The sequence below is a fragment of the Mustelus asterias genome, chromosome 16, assembly GCF_964213995.1.
Source record: "Mustelus asterias chromosome 16, sMusAst1.hap1.1, whole genome shotgun sequence".
NCBI lineage: Eukaryota > Metazoa > Chordata > Chondrichthyes > Carcharhiniformes > Triakidae > Mustelus > Mustelus asterias.
Window position 1 is genome coordinate 88,037,537 of NC_135816.1, and position 20,770 is coordinate 88,058,306.

Sequence of the window (20,770 nt, forward strand, 5' to 3'; positions counted from 1 at the left end):
TCTAATTCCCGTTAGAATGCACCACGTGAGTCTGCACGCTCAACTCCTTCTGTCTTGGCCTAATCAGAGTGCAAACAGTTTCTTTTGGAATACACTGCACTTGCCCTGCTGAGTGCAGTATCAATGCAACACATATCAAATATTATCTCGTCGAATGGCGGAGCCGCCTCGATGGACCGATTGGCCTACTTTTGCTCCTATGTCGCATGGTCTCATGGTTTGCTCTTAGCCATCCAGGAGGAAGCAAATTGTTTCACTCGGAGGTGCGCAATTCACGGCCTTCAAATTCACTCTCTGCAGCAGAAATACATTGGGGCAGCAGTTTGTAGCAAGAACAAGAATCACTGCACCAACTGTTCAATGATCTTTCTCCAGCACATTGATATGTATTTATTTATCTACTTTAGAATAATGCATACTGGCGCAAAGGAAATCATTAAAGTGTCTCCATTCTTTGTTTTCTATTTTATTACGTTCATTCACTTCTGTTTGTTTCTCTTCTACCCCAATCTTTGAGCTAAATTCTTACGGAGGAGTTGATAGAATGTATCCGTCATAGTTTCTTCGAACAATCTGCAATGGAAACTACGAGGGAGCAAGCTATCCTGAATCTGGTCCGATGTAATGAGACAGGAATAATTAATTACCTCATAGTTAGTGATCCTCGGGAAGGAGCGTTGACAGCATGGTTGAATTTAATCATTTAGATACTTTCCTTTCAGTTGTTTGCTTGACGCCTCATGCACCATACCTCTTGATCATTGAGCTCTTTCAGTCTTTTTGTTTATTAATTAATTTTTGCATGAATGAGACTGGGTATTTCACCATGCTCTTCAACTCCTCTCTGAATTTGGACTGAGTTGCCACATAAATCAATGTGTTTGTGCAGCAATTTAAATTTCGCAGCATATATGCGATAGTTGAAAAATTGTAAGAAGAATAATCATCAAAGTAATCATCAACATCAAAAAAATATAAAACATACACCAACCACAAGAGTATGAAGCTGCCAGATATGGTGAAGATTAAAATGATAGACTTTCTTCTGCTCTCCATCTCTGGGTCCCTGTAATTCTCTATCCTGTTCTGACCCCTCAGTCCCTTACGGACTCGGCTGGCCACTAGAATGTGTCTGACTGTCAGAGCATTAAGCAACAGAATTATCCCGAATGGTATCAATGGGGTTAAAACTTTTTCAAAATTTCTAAACCCAATCCACCTGGGGTCAGTAAAATAGCTCCGCTTGTTACCACAGCGCCAGGGAACATTATCAACAATCCTTCGAGGTTCAAATCTGAAGTAGATGGGAATGTTTTTCAAACAGAGTAATGTGCCGCTTGTTGCTAAAACTATTGATGCAACTTTCTTGGTGCAATATGTCGATTTGAACTTTTGACAACAAATGGCAACAAATCGATCAAAAGTGAATGTGACGGTGAACCAGACAGAACAGTCTGTGGCAGCACGTAGCATAACATAACGAACACTGCACACAGGGGTGATTCTCAGGAAATTTGTTCCAAAATAATATGCATTAATTCGCTTCAAAATGACCTCAGTAATAATGACCATGAGATCCGCAGACGCCATTGCCATCAGGTATCGAGTGGTGCAGATGGAGAGGCCACAATTTCCACGGGACAGAATCACGATTGCCGCGACGTTAACTGAACGACAGAAAAGACAAAAAAGTGTGGAAGTTACTTATCCGCTTCTGAGCATAGACATCATGGAATTCAGCGTCAGAGAATTGAGGGTTAAGATCAGATTTTAGGTTACTGAATCTCAACTATGACCTCAACTAACCACAGGCAGCAACTTTCCAGGTACTGCTACCACACTAATCCACCTTCCCCCAGACTCGATACAGTCTATCATTCAGTAGAGTCCATTTATTTAAAGCCGTTTCCCGTGATAATGTTACTTGTATCATAAATACTTTAATGATTTCTATTTAGAAAGCGGTTTAATGAGATTATCTGCTTGTGTTCAAAGGGCATGGGTGACTTTCTACGGCAAGGTCATTATAAAAAATTAACCTATATTAATTTATATTGTGATTAAGCAACAGTAATATTCTGTTTCGGTTTCTCACTTTCAAATCCCAAGAATATTAAATCTCTGCTCCAGGTGCACATATTTTGAACGACAGCAAATATTGAGATGAGAATTAACTGGAAGCAAAGGTCTTGTCATTTGCACAGAACAGGTGGATATTTCAGATAATTGAATTGTTTACAATTATACAGGGTTATAAGAGTTGAAAGGTGGATTGGTGAAGAATAATAATACATGGTAACCAGCGCTCCCTGGCGTTATATGCTCCACTCCAATTAGTCACCACACTCAGTGTAATGCCACACTGACAGATAACCGGAATAACTCATTCTTATGAGATTCCTACCCTGTTGTTTGATTCAACAGCTCAGAGTATTGAGAGGAATGCAATAACTTTATCATAAAGAGCCCCTGCAGCTAAGAACAATCGATGCAACAGCATATTAACGCAGAGGAAAATCAAGAAATTTCATGAAGTTTTATTATTGAAGCTGTGACAATTCGATCCAATTAAGCTTTATCATTCACATAATAATAACAAAAACAAGCTCATGCACAGGTGCACAAAAACACATTTGGTTTTGGACACTTACCGGGAACACCAACTACGGCAAGGACCAGATAGAATATTTTCCTGACCAATTGAATTGGTCGATGCATTTTCTATGTGAATTGAGTCAGCCCCTTTGTGCAGCAGACAATGTCTCCGAATTAAAGTCTGAATTGAAGTCACACCTGTGCATGAATTTTATACACTCGAGAATCTCCAGAGACTGATTTTGCAAAATTATTCAATTGGATTTTCAAGTGTGAACAAAGAGTTGCGTTAACTCCCTGTAGAGTTAATGTACGAGACACTGAGACTTACTTCGTCTACTCCCTACCTCATAGACTTGGTAAGTATGGTCACATTGTCATAACTGCAGGCTGCAGTTCTTTGTTCTTTGTTCTTTGTTCTTTGAAATAAACAGCAGTAGAAATGTTCCCGTCAACATCCTGACTCGCATCGCTTGATCTCGTATTGTTTCAGAGAGGACATTCACTCCGGCTCATCATTGAGTAATTAAATCCTTCATGACAGAATCTCCTTTCAGATGCTTTGTACCCCTGCATGTTGCTCTGGCAATTCGGTTAAATAATTAATTGAATGAAAACAAATCGAGAATGTTTGTAAATCTGCAGCTAGCCATTGTATCAGCCATGTCCTTGTTGGCGCCCTACAAATCAGCTCGGCGAATTTCAATTCCTCATCTCCACACCATTATTTTGCAAATTTCCATACTGCTTCTTTTTTCAAATTACTGCTGATGGAAATTGGCTCCGCCACACTCTTAGGCTGTTCATTTCAGATCCTAAACCAATGCCGTGGAACAGTATGTCTCTCCGAGTTCACCATTAGTTCTATTGAAGTTCAAATTAACCCAGTGTCCTTTGATTTTCGACATGTATACCTTTCGGAGTACTGGTCGACGAAATTTAAAACATTCTATCCGTTGGAACCACCCTCCCCCCCACCCCAACCCCCCCACCCCAACCCCCACCCCCACCTTCACACCACCCCTCCCCCCGCAACCTTTCAAATTTCCATTCAAAGTTCTATTCTGTAAGGGGTACTTTTCCAGTTTCAGTTATCTCTACGTAACACGTAGACAGCCTTCAGAATACAAAAGTAACTTTAATCAATTTCTGCACTGTTTCGAAATCTCTCAATTTTTTCCTCAAGTATCGTGTGCAGAATGGTGCAGGAATTTCAATTGTCCTCTATTTCTAGCAGGCGCTAAACAACACATGTTCCAGATTTTACCTCTTTATTCGACACATTGATGTAGTGTACTTGGAGAATTACGTGTGCCACATGGCCTATTTATGAGGGTTGTAATGTGATCATTCAGTGACATCACTGTGGTCGTCACGGTCTGCCAGTCGTTTGGGAATTGAAGCCTGTACAGAGCTGACCTGGAAACAAAAATAGAATTTAGAAGCAGGAGTAAGCCATTCAACCTTCGATACCGCTCCGCCATTCACTTTGATCATGACTGATAATCAAATTCAATATCCCCCATATCGGTCGATCCCTTTCGCCTCAAGAGCTAGATCTAATGTCTTCCTGAAATCACACAACGTTTTGGTCTCCACTTCCTTTGTCACACATTCTACACTCGCTGAAGAAATTTCTCCTCACCAGAGTCCTAAAAGATTTACCACTTACCCTCAAACTACGACCGCTAGTTTTGCATTCTCCCACCATTGGGAAGATTCCATCTGAATATACCCTTTCTAATACAGTTAGAATTGTATAGGTTTTTATGAGACCCCCTCTCACTCTCCTAAACTGGATGCGTGTAATCCTAACGGATTTAGACTTTCCTCATTTGACACATCTGGCATCCCAGTAATCAGCCAGAGTTTTCTGCACTCTCCTTTAGCAAGGATATCCTTCCTCAGATAAGAACACCAAAACCACACACAATACTCCAAGTGTGGCCTCACAGACGGCCTGTTCAATTGCAGTAAAACATGCATATTCCTATATTCAAACCCTCTCGCTATGAATGCCAACATATCTTCACTCCCTAGTTTACCCAGGCAATTGGGTGATTACATCTTGAATACTGACTCGAGATTAGGTCACATTAATTCAGAATGAATATCTGCCTCTGGAAGCAGTTAAGGGAACGTTTTTTGGGTAGATTCCTGGGGTGAATGGATATGTCTTTTGAGGAATGATTGAATAATTTGGAATTGTCTTCCTTTGGGAAATGGAACTCATATTATTGAAATATGTAACATTCAGTGTCAATGTATGAATTTCCACAGATACAATATTTGATGCAGTTCTGTAGCTGGGGGATGCAGCTGTCAGTTAAATGTAAGAGGTCCACACAAGCTTAGTAGAAATAGCAGTAAAGAGATAAGATTCACAAAGGCGAATGTAAATCCCTTACACTCAGAAACGGGAGAATTCACAATGGAGAACAAATAAATGGCTGAGGAAATAAATTATTACTTTGTTTGTGCCTTCACAAAGGAAGACATGAACAATTCACCAGAAGTTTGAGCGAAACGAGCTTCAGTGAGGAGCTGAAGGAGTCAGCATTATTAGAGACTCATGCATGAGGACACCAAGGTCTCGCTGACTATCCATCTCTCTCAATTACACCCATTCAAGTAATAATCTATCTCCCTATTATAGCTACCAACATGAATAACATCACATTCATCCACATTATACTCCATCAGCTATTTATAGGACCACACACTCAGCCTGTCCAAATCAATTTGAAGCATCTCTGCATCCTCATCACAGCCACCCTCCCACCCAACTTTGTATCGTCTGCAAACTTGGAGATAACAGATTTATTTTCCTCTTTCAAATTATTAATAAATAATGTGTCTAATTAGCCCCCCGCACAGATCCCTGCAGTACCCCACTCATCGCTCCCTGCCAATTCACAAAAGAACAATTTATGCCAATTACTTGCTTCCTATCTGCGAGCCAGCTTTCCCTCCATCTCAAGACATTACCCGCAATGCCATGCGCTATAACTTTACACAGTAATCTGTTATGTGAGACCTTGTCGAAAACCTTTTGAACGTCGAAATAACCGCATCCACCGGTTCCCCTTGGTCAACTCTATTAATTACATGCTCAAAGAATTCCAATAGGTTCGTCAAGCACAATCTATTCCTTGTAAATCAATCCTGACTTCGCCATACTTCACCACAGCTTTCCAAATGCTGAGCTATGAAATCCTTGATAACGTGCTCTGGAGTAACTTTCCCAGTTCTGACGTTAATTTCACTGGCCTATTGTTTTCTGTTTTCTCTGATTCTATGTTTTTGAGTCGTATGCTTACATTAGCTACCCACCATTATGTAGGACCAGTCTAGGTTCTAAAAAAGTTTGCAAAACGAATACCAGAAGATCTACTATTTCCAGGGTCACTTCCTTAAGTACTCTGGGATGAATATTATCAGATCCTGGAGATAGACCCACCTTCAATCCCATCAATTTCTTCGAAACCATTTCTTTACTAATACTGATTTGCTCACTAAAGCTCGTTTCGCTCAAAAATCTGGTAAATTGTTCATGTCTTCCTTTGTGAAGACAGAAGCAAAGTAATAATTTATTTCCTCAGCCATTTATTTGTTCTCCATTGTGTATTCGCCCGTTTCTGAATGTAAGGGATTGGCATTTGTTTTTGTGAATCTTATCGCTTTACATGCCTGCTGTTTCCACTAAAGCTTGTGTGGACCTCCTAAATTTAACTGACAGCTGCATCCCCCAGTCACAGGCACCGCATCAAATAATAGTTGTTTCTGTGGAAATTCCTACATTGACACCGAATGTTATATATTTCAATAATATGACTTCCATTTTCCAAAGGAAGCAAATTGGAAACTATTGAATATTTCCTCGAAAGACATATCCATTCACCCAAGGAATCTACCCGGCAAATGTTCTCAGAACTGCTTCCAGAGGGCAAATATTCATTCTGAATTAATGTGACCTAAACTCGAGCCAGTTTTTGGGATGTGATCACTCAATTGCTGTATCCCTTTGCAGCACAGCACAGCCTTGCACATATTTGCTGACCTGTGCTTCTCGTTTCCCAAGACAACTTGAAAGATCAAAGTTCTTCAGAGGAAAGGAATTCCTCCTGTTCTCGATACCAAATGGGAAGTCCTTATTTTTAAACTGAGCCCTTTATTCTGGATAAACCAACGGGAAGAATAACCTTCTCTGAGTTTACTCTATCAAACCTCCTCAAAAACTTGCATGATCAAAATAACATATCGTAATTCTAAACGCCAGCAACTATAGGCATCTTTTCTCACTTTCCTGATAATGCAACCTCTTCTTGTCAAGAACAAGCCAGTGACCCTTTTACTAGATTGCTTCCAGGAGACGTTTATTTTTCCCATTAATGAGACTTAAACTGCAAACATCATGCACGGTTTTGTCTTACTAATCCTTTGCACAATTCTAGCAAAACGTAGCTACTTTTATAAACAACTCAGTTGGAATCAATGTTTGTATTTAATCTGCCTTCCCAATGAATCCCTGTTTCTGCAAGTTCGTGTTCTGCAGTCTGTCTAATTTCAAATGATATGCTGTTTCATTTAATTTTTTTCAACAAAATGAATTCAAATTTCCCACATTAAATTGAAGTAGGCAATTTTCCAAAAGCCATATTGGCACCATTCATAACGTGCCTACAATGCAGAGGGGAACACCCGGATGGATATTCGTTCAAACCCCCTCTGCACAGCTGAGAGACCTTTAAATTTCAAAGCCAACGAAAGATCCTTATTCTGCCCAGCAACAGCGCAAAGCTGCATTTTAAACTGGCCTTTGGCAAAGGAAGATCGGGATATCTGCGAGTCAAGACCGAGAGTGGTCTATATGGCATAACCAGACTGTCAATACAATATTACAGGAATAAAATGGCCAAGGCAGGCAAAGAAACTTAACAAACTAGGGTAAAAGGAATAAAAGATTAGATTAAATCTCCCTACACACAGCAGGACAAAATGACATTAACACCTAATCTCGCAAGCAGGGAACACAGACACAAAACAATGAGGTCAATTCAGATAAGGGGACACATAGAGGGGATGATGGGAAACACATGAAAACACCGGGGCAAGAACAGGTAGTCCCATTAACACAAACACACACCATACAAATGCAAATTGACAAGCCTCCCAGAGAACTTCCTGACCCGACAGACCACTTTATACATATTGTAAAAATGCATAATCAAATGTTCCCGCTCGAATTTGGATCCCTATAAAGATCCAGAGCTGATGTGAAAGGATTGAGATCAACGTGGCCAAGCCACTGTTTTTAAGCTGGCTACAGGGGTCTCCCTGGGTACCCAGTAATTGTACAATAAAGAAATACTCTTTGAACCTTGCCTTGCGACTCGACTCCCTTGAATGCACTGGTACAAGGGATTTTTCCCTACAACAAATGGCATAGTCGGCTCAGGATTTGATATCTGACTTCTGACTGGTGGCCACGGTCTGGAAGCCGGGATCAAATTTAATCGAATCTGATAAAAATCCAGAGCAGTCAAGGGCGAGTACAAGTCTCCGTTCAAAGTGAGGTACCTTTAAGGGTTAGGGTTTGTCTGTGTTAAATATTGTTGTCTTGTAGAACTGTATAATCTTGCCTAAGTTTTTAAATTGAAGATACAGGTCAGAACGACCGCGTGGAAGAAGGTAAGTAACTTTAAAAGCAATAGAGGACCAGAGGTAAAGATAACAGGTTTTGGGCTATTTGATAACGGGAATAAGGAATTAAGACTAATATAAAGATAAGAACCGCATGCAGAACTAATTGGTGTAACTCACCCAGGATTGTAGACGAAACCGCTGTCTGTGCCAAGGCAATAGGACAAGGGAGTGCTTGACTCAAAGTGCCCTACCCTAAACTGGACGTTAAGAGGAGAAATCTCCCACGCTAAAGTTGGGTTTTGAAGCGGGCGCTAAGAGGCACAGGCACTCAGGATGCAAGACACGGACAGTGTAAATCGGGTAACAACACAGACTCTGAAGGGACGAACAACCTCAGAGTCGATACAGTTACTAATTATAACAGGGGCTTTGATAACAGATACATATGTGTAAGTGTTGAGGAAAACGGGACCCGATCCATCCTGACCAAGAGACACGACGACGGAGGATCCATTAGGGACCCGGGCGGAGTTTGATAACCTTGTTCGTCTGTAGGGAACACCACAGCCCATAGCAGGGTACCAGGTTTTGGGGTAACGGATCAACCTTGCTAGTGGAGGTGGTGGCCAAGCGGGAGGCGTTGTACTTAAAGGGGCTGGGGACAGGGGCCGACAAACCCACTAAAAAAACCAGCACACATCCCAATAAGACAACACAAAATAGACCAAGCGTGAGGTGTCAGGAATAGTTGGGGGAGCACAGGGGAAGGGACCCACTGGGACCCCACTACGAGACCCTACAGCAATACAGACGGTGCTGGAGCAGTATCAGTGATAGGAGATAAGAGAGAGAGTTGGGGCACTTTTACTGTTGAAACCAGCATACGGGGGTTGCAGGACTGCTAGACAGAAAAATAGTAAGAAGTTTAACAACACCAGGTTAAAGTCCAACAGGTTTATTTGGTAGCAAAAGCCACACAAGCTTTCGGAGCTGTAAGCCCCTTCTTCAGTTGAGTGGGAATTCTGTTCACAAACAGAGCATATAAAGACACAGACTCAATTTACATGAATAATGGTTGGAATGCGAATACTTACAACTAATCAAGTCTTTAAGAAACAAAACAATGTGAGTGGAGAGAGCATCAAGACAGGCTAAAAAGATGTGTATTGTCTCCAGACAAGACAGCCAGTGAAACTCTGTGGGGGTTACAGATAGTGTGACATGAACCCAATATCCCGGTTGAGGCCTTCCTCGTGTGTGCGGAACTTGGCTATCAGCTTCCGCTCAGAAAAATGGCAAACCACATTGTTAAGGGAGAAACTGCAGTAGCTCTCATTTTGAAGTATCTGTTAGCCAGAGAAGCGATTGTTGCAAAGATGAAACGGAACGGGTGGAACGCATCACAAACTTTAGAAGATCAAAGAAAGTGGGTAGACGGAGTTAAACGGGACAAAACAAAAGTAATGGGAGTAATGTTAGTGACCCAGTTAGCTGGACTAATTGAGAAGGTAAATGCCTCAATGGAGGAGAGACACAAAGAGACAAAACAAATTAAGGTATTGCAGAAGAGAGTGAGGGAATTAGAACACAGAAGCCACACTGCGGAGATAACGCAGAGATCAGAGGAAACGGACCCTCGGCGCTCATACGAGTCAGTGCAGAAACATACAACCGCTCCAGTATCAGAAGGAGACATAAAAAATTATAATCGAGCGCCAGTCACCAGAGGAGGGACGTTAGCACAACCAAAAGCAACCTATAAGCCTTTTACCCCAGCGGAAAGGCAGCAGATTATGGCATCCCTGGGGAAGTTAAAACCCAGAAGCGCAAACCTGGGATTTTGGGGCGAATTGGATTCACTCTGGGTAGGACACCAGTTACGTTTAAGGGACATACACCAGCTGGTCAGGGCATCCTGTCCAGCGGATAAATGGAGGTTGGTGGCAGGAGGGCCAGCGACCCAAGCAGCACAGGACTATAATGGAGGAAGGTGGACACATGCCGTTCCTACAACGGCTGAGATAGACGACCAGCAGGCACCCTTTACATTATTTAAGACCGAAATCCAACGGGTCTTAGGGAACTCCCCCACTAATTGGAGCAGGATCACAAATACTAAACAAGGACAGGGGGGAAAGTGCGTCGGAATTTGGAGAGAGATTATTCCATGTATACAGGGAATGTTCAGGACAGGACAATGTGGATAGGAGAGACAGGGCTTTTATCCAGGCATTCAAGGACGGGCTATCAGAGGTACACCAAGAAATCCTTAAATTGGGGGTGATAGCATCCCAAGACTATGACGAGCTAGTCGAGTGGGCTAGCGGGATAAAAGAAGGGAAGGTTGCCCAGACAAAGCCCAGACGAGAGAGAACTGGAACCCCCCATAACGGAGATAAGGGGAGAACCGGGTTCAGCTGCTACACATGTGGCCAGCCAGGGCATATCGCTAGATTCTGCAGGGAAGCACCATTCAAAGGGAAACCCGAGAATGGCGGGCCCCGCTGTGACCACTGCCACAGGGCAGGGCACACCGAGGCAACATGTTGGGGGAAACATGGGAGACCCCGAGGCAACTATAGACCAACCCCGGGGGAACCATATTCCCGAAATCCACTAGGGTGACTAGAAGAGACCCCAAACCAGGGAGATGGGAGACAAGAGAGGATTAGTGTAGCCACGCCCACAGAAGACAGTGAATCCCGACAAAAGCCGGTGTCCGTCCACTTCACTTATCGGCCAACACTGGTCGAAATCTCACAACCCGTAGCTCCCATCCAAAACAGGAAAGAGGGGGAGAGAATATATGTAGAAGCCCTGGTAGGGGGTAGGGAATGTCACATGTTAGTAGATACGGGAGCAGCCATATCAATTACAAACCTACCCCTGCCACTGACCAACAAAAGAATACACATAACCGGGGTAGGGGGAGAGAGAATACCCGCCTATCTTAGTGAAACCACACTAGTAGAAATCAACCACAAGTATATTCCAATGCAATTTTACGTTTGTCAGAATAATGAGGGCACAATCATGGGGAACGATTTCATGAGGGAATACCAGGTGCTGATAGATTGTGGGAAAGGGAAACTAATTTGGCCACAACCTGACGGTAGGAAGACCGGAACATAGGGACATTAGCTAGCCACCTGGGGACGGTTGGGATAGCCACCAGAGTGGCCCGAGATTGGGATCAGGAAAAAGAAGGGTTCGGAGCCATCTGCGCTTCCATTCCCGAAGCCTGGGCTAGGACGAAATTAGATACCGGACTAACCGACACAGAACCAATAAAAGTCCCAGTACCGGAACACAAGCCCCACCGATAATACCCTGTCAAGAGAGAAGCGCAAGGGGCAGTGGTAGAAATAGGCAAGGGTTTAATAGAAAAGGGAATCCTCAGGGAAACCACCAGTACCACCAATTCCCCCACATGGCCAGTTATAAAACCTGACGGGAGCTACCGGCTCACCATCGATTACACAGGTTTGAACAAGGTAACACCTAAATTACACCCCATTGTGGCAAACCCCTCGACTATTTTAAACGGATTGGCACAAGACCACAAAATTTTCACGGTGCTCGATATAGCAAATGGGTTCTGGTCCCTTCCACTGGACTCAGAATCCCAAAACAAATTCGCCTTCACTGTGGGAGAGAAACAGTATACATGGACTCGCCTCCCACAGGGATTTCATAACAGTCCTGCTATATTTCACAGAACAATGAGCGATATCCTGAGTAGGGTGAAATTGCATGAGGACAATACAGTCCTCCAGTATGTGGACGATGTGTTAATAGCGTCCAAATCAGAAGAAGGGCACAAGGCAGCCCTGTATGCAGTACGAGAAGGATTGGCAAAAGCCGGGCTGAAAGTCAGCCCACATAAGGCACAAATTGCAAAACCCCAGGTCCTGTACTTAGGACACCTAATTTCCCAGGGAATTAAAGAAATGCCCGCAGACCGCAAAACCGCGATTAAAGAAATGCCGCGACCAGTTACAGTAAGAGGGGTCCGAAAAGTTTTAGGACTATTCAATTACAGTAGGAGTTTTATCCCTGACTTTGCAAGAATCGCGGAGCCAATTCAGAGACTAGTGAAGGGAGGAAAGCCAGCCTTGGAAAGTATAGAGTGGAGACAAGAGCAAGAGACAGCATATGCAGAGTTGAAAGCTAGGTTAATTTCAGCCCCAGGGCTGGGACTGCCAGTTGGAAGCAAGAAGTTCCACATCTTCTGTGACAACCAGGACGGCTTCTATTCTGCCCTGGTGGCACAGACTCATGGAGATAGAAAGAGACCCGTAGGGTATTATTCAACGGCTGAGGGACCAGTAGTCACCGGGATGCCCAGGTGCATAGCCGCCCGAGATTGTGCAGCATGGGCTGTGAGGATAAGTGAGCCCATTGTCATGACAGGAGATATCGTGCTACACACAAAACATACATTGGTGGAGATGCTAAACACGGGCAAACTCAAAACAGTCTCAAATATAAGGAGGGCAAGGTGGGAGGCCACACTCCTACCACCTAACAAGTCAGTCACCATCATTAGGGACACGGGAGAAAATCCCGCGGAAGGGATTTTAGATATTGGGGAAGCGCACAGCTGTGGAGAAATTGACAAAGATAGCAAGGAAGGAAAGATTAGAGACGAACCCTTTCCAACAGCAGATAAGACCTTCTATGTGGATGGGTCCCGCAAATATGTATCAGGATCACCAAGGACAGGGTGGGCAGTGGTAGACCAGAACCTGGAAACCCTAGAATCAGGAAGGATCGACGGGGGTCAGTCCGCTCAGGTAGCAGAATTAGTTGCCCTCACCCAAGCCTTAAGATTAGCAGCCGGGAAAACAGTCAATGTGTATACAGACAGCCAATATGCGTTTGGTGTGATCCATGATTACATGCCCGCATGGAGGAGAAGGGGTTTCATTACTACAGGAGGTACCCCCATTAAACACCAACAGCAGATAAGGGCGCTGCTAGCAGCTAGTGAACAGCCTACAGAGGCCGCAGTAATTAAAATAAAAGCCCACCAGCGGGAACCCGGAAGGGACACCCCGGGGTGGATTCATTTCAAAGGGAATCAAGCCGCAGACACAGCGGCACAGCAAGCACTAGGAAACAGTGACATTAAAAGCCTGCCCCTTGCAGCGATAGTGGTAGAACCGGAAGAAATTGACATACAGAAATTACATGGGGACATTACACAGCAAGAACGAGATAGATGGGAGGAGCTAGGCGCAGTTAAAGGGACTGACGGGGTGTGGAGAAAAGATAACCGGGTATTGGCGCCAGGATGTATCCAGAACACATTACTGGAACTACACCACGGGCTTCCCCATACAGGCAGGGATGCAATGATACAGAGCCTGGGGAGAGAGTGGTGGTGGAAAGGATTGGGACGAGATGTGGCCACATACTGCCGCAGATGCACTATATGTGCACAGCACAACCCCGGGAGGCCCATAAAGGTAAAGATGGGACACCACATCAACCCAGACCGAAGGGACCCTGGGAACAGATACAAATGGACTTCATAGCACCATTGCCCCCCTCTCACGGGAAAACATACTGCCTGGTAATAGTAGATCAATTCACCAGGTGGGTAGAAGCATTCCCCACAACCAATTGTACAGCCCTAACGGTAGCCAGGATATTGGCAGCAGAAGTCATTCCCCGATGGGGGATGCCAATTCAAGTTGATTCGGACCAGGGAACACATTTCACAGGAAAGGTTACGAAAAACATTTGCCAACTATTAGGAATAAAACAGAAATTTCACATCCCCTATCACCCATAAAGTTCCGGGATGGTGGAGAGGATGAATTGGACTCTAAAAATAACCATGGCAAAAGCAATGCAATCCTCAGGTAGAAATTGGACTGCAGTCCTACCTGCAGTTCTGATGAGGCTTAGGGCGACCACAAATCGAACTACCGGCTTGACTCCATACGACCTGATGACCGGGCGAGCAATGCACTTACCCGAAAACATTATTACAGGCTGGACAGATGTGGGTCCGATAAAGGATAAGATCCGTCAATACATCCGAGACCTTAGGACCCAATTGAAGGGGATGCGCCGGTCCGTAATTTTTAATCAGGCACAGGTCGATACAGAGGAGGACTCAGAAATATTACCAGAGGTCCCAAAGGCCGGGAGCCGGGTATTAACAAAAGTGCTTCCTGCAAAACCAGGATTTGCCCCAAGATGGCACGGACCTTACGAGGTCATTATTAGCGGAGATACCTGTGCCTGTATAGATATAAGGGGACAGGGGGTCTGGAAACACTGGACCCAATTAAAGCTGTATGAAGACAAATGAACTAAAGAATACCGTTTTCGTTCATTCAAATTCCACAGGAACCAGGACCAGATCTACTATCAAGACGTCGGAACAAACTACTTTTAATTTGATTGCCTGTTTATTTTCTGTATATACTATAACTGTAAAAATACTGTTGAGAAAAAAACGATATGGGAACAGGGACATATTTGATAATAACCATGACCATTGTAAATACACTCCAACACATGGGGGTTCGGGGAGCAGAACCCCCAATCATGGAAGGAAACCTATTCCTGAAAACACACATCCAGATCTATGGGAATAGGACCGCTTGTTACCCTTCAGCGCGATCAGTAAACTCCCTATTCATCGCAACACCAGGGTGGCTCCCACAAGAGTTATTCACTATTGACACATCGGGGGCACCCTGCAAGGAACATATTGGGTACCTTAAACAAGGGATACAAGGAAGGTGTGTAGAGCTCACTGAGCCGGGAATTCTAAGGGGGATGGGACCCCAACAGGAGGAGACACATGGGAACTACCCACAATGTTTTAAGGGAGAGGGATGGGGGTGCGTGCATGCCTTTGTCCCTAAAAATGATTCATGCGCTGAGGCACATTGTGCTCTCCAGGAGTGCCGGGTCCGGGAAGGACACTTCACTTGTGACTGCAAGCAACAAAAATGCATTGCAGTCACCGCGGGTAGGCAGCTTATGTGTGGCAAGTGCAACGGCACCCACGTAAGCTCAGCCTCGGGGACATACCCATTTGATTCTCACCAAGGGGTACAATCAACTGGACAGTCCCGGGGGAGGGAAGGTCCCACAAGATGGGACCATGTGGTCAAACGACCCCGGGGTAGTGCATGTTATCGGGTTAAAGAAGGTTACGTGTTTTTATTCAAAAATGTATACATGACGGCCACAGACAGGCCTCCAAGGTTCTTTTCCGTAGGGACAATCAGACCTCTCACGGTTCCGTGCCCAAGCGAGGGACATGTCCAGAAACGCATAGTGACCAGGGCCATCAGCGCAGAATTCTGCGCCGACTGTCAGGCCCCTGTCACATTAGGGTCTTCTCTGGGGTATGGATTTCTGGGGACACTATCCCTAGGAGGCGCCGCAGGCGTGATCAGCGCCAGTAATAGGAATTTCTTCATATGTGGACTGACCATTTTAGGAAACAACACCCGACAAGCACGGGGTGCAATTGACCAAGAACTCGCAGAACTCAGACTATACACACAGCAAACGAGATATGCAGTAGACTATCAGCTAGCCAGAGAAGGAGGGGTATGCACCATCATCAAAGGAAAATGCATCACATATGTACACGACGAGACACTAAACATAACAGCAGCCATGTCTGGGATACAAAAGCAATTGGATAGCTTTAAACAGGGATTAACAGGGACTGATGGGTGGTTAGGGTGGCTGTTTAACACAGTTTGGGGAGCATACATTATGAAGGGATTAAACTTAGTAGTAGCCATCCTGTTCACACTCTGCCTGAGCCTAACCTGTATTAAAGTGATATGTGCAAATATTACATCAAGAATGCTACCCACTGCCAGTATCCAGATGCAAGAATTTAACCACGCCACAGAGGAAGAGGAACAACGGCAAGGACGACATCTGTACAAGTCACTGTACCTCTGAAGATCGTCCATGGGGTGTCAGCCATGAATGGGACCCCCTGGACGAGCGGAGGGACTGAAGTAGGCAATTTTCCAAAAGCCATATTGGCACCATTCATAACGTGCCTACAATGCAGAGGGGAACACCCGGATGGATATTCGTTCAAACCCCCTCTGCACAGCTGAGAGACCTTTAAATTTCAAAGCCAACGAAAGATCCTTATTCTGCCCAGCAACAGCGCGAAGCTGCATTTTAAACTGGCCTTTGGCCAAGGAAGATCGGGATATCTGCGAGTCAAGACCGAGAGTGGGCTATATGGCATAACCAGACTGTCAATAAAATATTACAGGAATAAAATGGCCAAGGCAGGCAAAGAAACTTAACAAACGAGGGTAAAAGGAATAAAAGATTAGATTAAATCTCCCTACACACAGCAGGACAAAATGACATTAACACCTAATCTCGCAAGCAGGGAACACAGACACAAAATAATGAGGTCAATTCGGATAATGGGACACACATTAAAACACCGGGGCAAGAACAGGTAGTCCCATTAACACAAACACACACCATACAAATGCAAACTGACAAGCCTCCCAGAGAACTTCCTGACCCGACAGACCACTTTTTACATATTGTAAAAATGCATAATCAAATGTTCCCGCTCGAATTTGGATCCCTATAAAGATCCAGAGCTGATGTGAAAGGATTGAGATCAACGTGGCCAAGCACTGTTTTTAAGCTGGCTACAGGGGTCTCCCTGGGTACCCAGTAATTGTGCAATAAAGAAAAACTCTTTGAACCTTGCCTTGCGACCCGACTCCCTTGAATGCACTGGTACAAGGGATTTTTCCCTACAACAAAATCAACCTACCATTGTTTTGCCCACTCTCATAACGTATCAAGAACAATTTGAAAACTCTACTTGCCCTGTTGACAAATTCATTTTCTCTCGATACTGGTATTGTCAGCAATTTCGCCTGCACTAGCTCGTTTTCACTATGTGATTTGTATAGCTTGTAAGTCAGTGAAGCTAAAAGATTGATTTATGTGTCCCGACAGTTGTAACTGTATTCAAACCCAAAAATGACCCATTTATCTAAAGTAATTATATGCTCATTGTTAATTAATTTTTGCAGATGCTGAGCTGTCAGTAAAGTAACACACTTTCTAATTTTAGTCATAACCTGTTATTTAACATATGATAGATTTATTTTCTTTCCCACGTGTGCGTTATGAATTTCGTTTTAGCTACTCTCTTCCATTTAACATACTTGTTGAACATTTGTCGTGTTTGATACCTATTTCTGGTATAGCCTCTCTCACACACACTCTCTCTCAGAGTTTCTAACACACTCACTGTCTCACAAACTCTCTCTATCACACACTCTCTCACACACACTCTATCTCACACACAGTCTCTCTCACACACAGCCTCTCACACACAAACACAGTGTCTCAGATATACACACACTCTCTCTCTCTCTCCCACTCTCTCACACATACACACACTCATTCTCACGCACTCCCTCTCAGTCACACACACTCTCTCTCAAACGCACACTCTCACACACATTCTAACTCTCACACACACTCCCTCTCACACACACTCTCTCTCACACGCATGCAGTGTCTCTCCCTCACATACATTGTCTCTCACAGTCTCATGTTCCAGTTTCACTCCATTATATTTAATTATCCATCGTTCAATTGTTTGTTTAAAAAAATCCCAATCTTCAGTCGTACCATTAATCTTTGTTGAATTAACCTACTCCTCTTTCATTTTGATAGGAACGTTAACGTCATATGTTAGCTACTGATTGTGCATTATTAGCAGCTCGTCTATTTTTTTCAACAAATAAGATTTTCCTCATCGTGTTCTGCCACTCCCTTTTAAAAGAGTCCAACATTCCATTAGTCTTCTTAGTTTCTGTCTGACCTACAAGTTCACCCTTTATGACTTGTTTAGCAGGATCCACAGTAATCCCTGAAGTCAAGTGTTCGGTTTTATTCTATTCTTCACACGAATGTAAACAATCTCTCCATGCTGGAAGCTATATTCCGTCTTCCAATGACATGTTCAATAAATCCACAGAGGCATAGCTCATTGTTGGCACTGATGTGTCCTCCTTACAACCCCTCTACCCCTTAACTTCGTAAAGTTGACAAACTGGACATGTGATATTTGCTCCCTTCATTTCAGACAATAATATGGATTGTAAACAGCTTTGGAATTTGCAATGGTATTTGTAGAATTTCAGTGCGATCAGCCTGCCAAATTAAATTGGCTGCTTCAATACAGCTGAGGTTTATATTCAAAACGAATTTACATGATTTTATATATTCATTTGAGGCCCCAATTTAAAATATTGAATTGTATGATATACAATTGCTCTTCAAATAATTGAGATTCGTAGTCACATATCCTGCACTTTCAATGGGTAACCAGAGATAAAGTGGGCAGTCATATCCCTGAGAGAGACAGTGTGAGTGTGTGAGAGCGTGGTTGGGGGGGAGGGGGGGGAGTGGAGCGGGTTGGGGGGTGTGCGATGTTGATGTGGGGGCGAATAACAGAACAGATAGATAGATAGATAGATAGATAGATAGATAGATAGATAGATAGATAGATAGATAGATAGATAGATAGATAGATAGATAGATAGATAGATTGACAGACAGTTGATAGATAGATAGATAGATAGATAGATAGATAGATAGATTTATTGATTGATTGAGACAGATAGATAGATAGATAGATAGATAGATAGATAGATAGATAGATAGATAGATAGATAGATAGATAGATAGATAGATAGATAGATAGATAGATGATTCAATCACTGAATGATCAGAATGAATTTGCATCAATTCAACTTTTTTTTCCATGAAAGGTTGAATAACAATTAATATTTTTTCGCCAAGTAATATGGGCAGAATCGCTGAACAAAACCTCTGTGCTAAATATACGCTGTCGCAATATTGAATTTGATTATTGCACTTGATCACTAGCAGCGTATTCCCCTTTCAAATAAATTAACTAATTTGACCACATTCACCCTATTTCTTCAATGGAAGATCAATCTCTACTTACCACTCGCATACTTAATGAAATATGAAGTTATCTAATTTTAGTGGAATATCGGGTGCGGTGGAATCTGACATCAGTGCAGGTCACTCATAGAACAATTGAATTCTCGGGAGTTAAAATAAAATACTATGGATGGTGCAAATCTGAAATAAAAACAGAAAGCCATTGTTTTTTTTAAATTTAGCAGATCTGACAACATCTATGCAGAGAGAAATAGGGTTAACATTACCGGGAGCATTTGTGGAAGTGCGAGTCAGTAAAAGGACGGCAAGACCTGGCCCCATTATCATGAATTACTCGGAATATCCGTTTTAGTGTACAATTGTACTGACTGCTCCTGTACTGAGTGCACAAAACTGGAGCAGAATACCTGACACAACAACGATGTATTTTTCGAGCACCGTCCATTGTAGATTGTATTAATTTTGGGTCAGTTACTGGAATGAATCAAACAGCTTCGATTTTGAACTCATCGCTTGACCTGATGGATCTTTATATTCCATGTCGCTGCCTCGATTTCAGATGGGAACATCATTTCTGTTGTTTGCTTAAGTATGTATGCATGAAAAATGTTGGTATTGGTCCCATTGAAGCGCTCCAACAAAAACAGATGTTTAAGTAAACAGGAGGACAACAGTGGCGAATGAAAAAGGTCAGAAAATGCGGAGTCGGGTATCAGGCGCCGAATGGATTGTTGGCTTGATTGAGGACAAAAGGGAGGTAGTGGGAGTAATGGATGCTTATAATCTTTTATAATCTTGACAAATAAGAAAATGATTAGTGAATCGAGTTAAACACGGATAAATATGAAGTAGTGCATTTTGGTATGGAGAATGGACCGACCACTTGTTACTGGGAACCTTCACGTCAAGTTGTGGAAGGATAAGAAACAGACCTCGGAACAAAAACACCTTAATCATCAAAGATAGTGCCACAGATTTGGACGAGCATGAACAGCAAAATAAGCCCAAAGCTTCAATTCGAACGGGGAGAATTACAAATAGAGACGTTATGCGAAACTTGTATGGAACTTTGGTTGGACCACATTTTGATTACTGCATGAAATTCAGCTGCAATGTTGTAAATCAGCTATAGAGGCACAGGAGACTATGCAAAGATGATTTACGTAGAGCATAGATATGGCTTGGTGGACATATCAAGAAATGATTGACAAGCTGCTTGGCTTTGTTCTTGAAAAAAGAAGGCTGAGGCGTGAGACCATTGGTAATTTGAAGTTATGAAAGGTTTCGTTGGATTGGATGCAGATTCAATATTTCTTCTAGTGGGCAAGGACATAACGGGAGTCCATCAATATTGGATTGTTCGCGAGAAAACCTAAAGTGGGTCCAGAGAAAACTGCATCATACAACGGTTGGTGAGAATTTGCAACTCGCTTTCACGCAGTGTCAGATGTAGATAGTTTCGATTCGTTTATGCAAAGTCAGATAATAATGGGTGGGGAACGGATTCAGCATTATAACGGTAGATTTAGCTGCAGAAAGAAGGGCGGAG

At 43.3% G+C, this 20,770-nt stretch overlaps 1 protein-coding gene across 1 annotated transcript; it reads right to left on the reverse strand.

Annotated features, from left to right (window-relative positions):
* Window positions 1-771: 771 nt before the first annotated feature.
* On the reverse strand, window positions 772-2,718 carry LOC144505577 (putative G-protein coupled receptor 139). Its single transcript, XM_078231697.1, has 2 exons — window positions 2,652-2,718; window positions 772-1,667 (listed from the first exon to the last, which is right to left on the reverse strand). The coding sequence occupies exons 1-2, from the start codon at window positions 2,716-2,718 to the stop codon at window positions 772-774; spliced, it is 963 nt and encodes a 320-aa protein (XP_078087823.1).
* Between the last annotated feature and the right edge of the window lie 18,052 nt (window positions 2,719-20,770).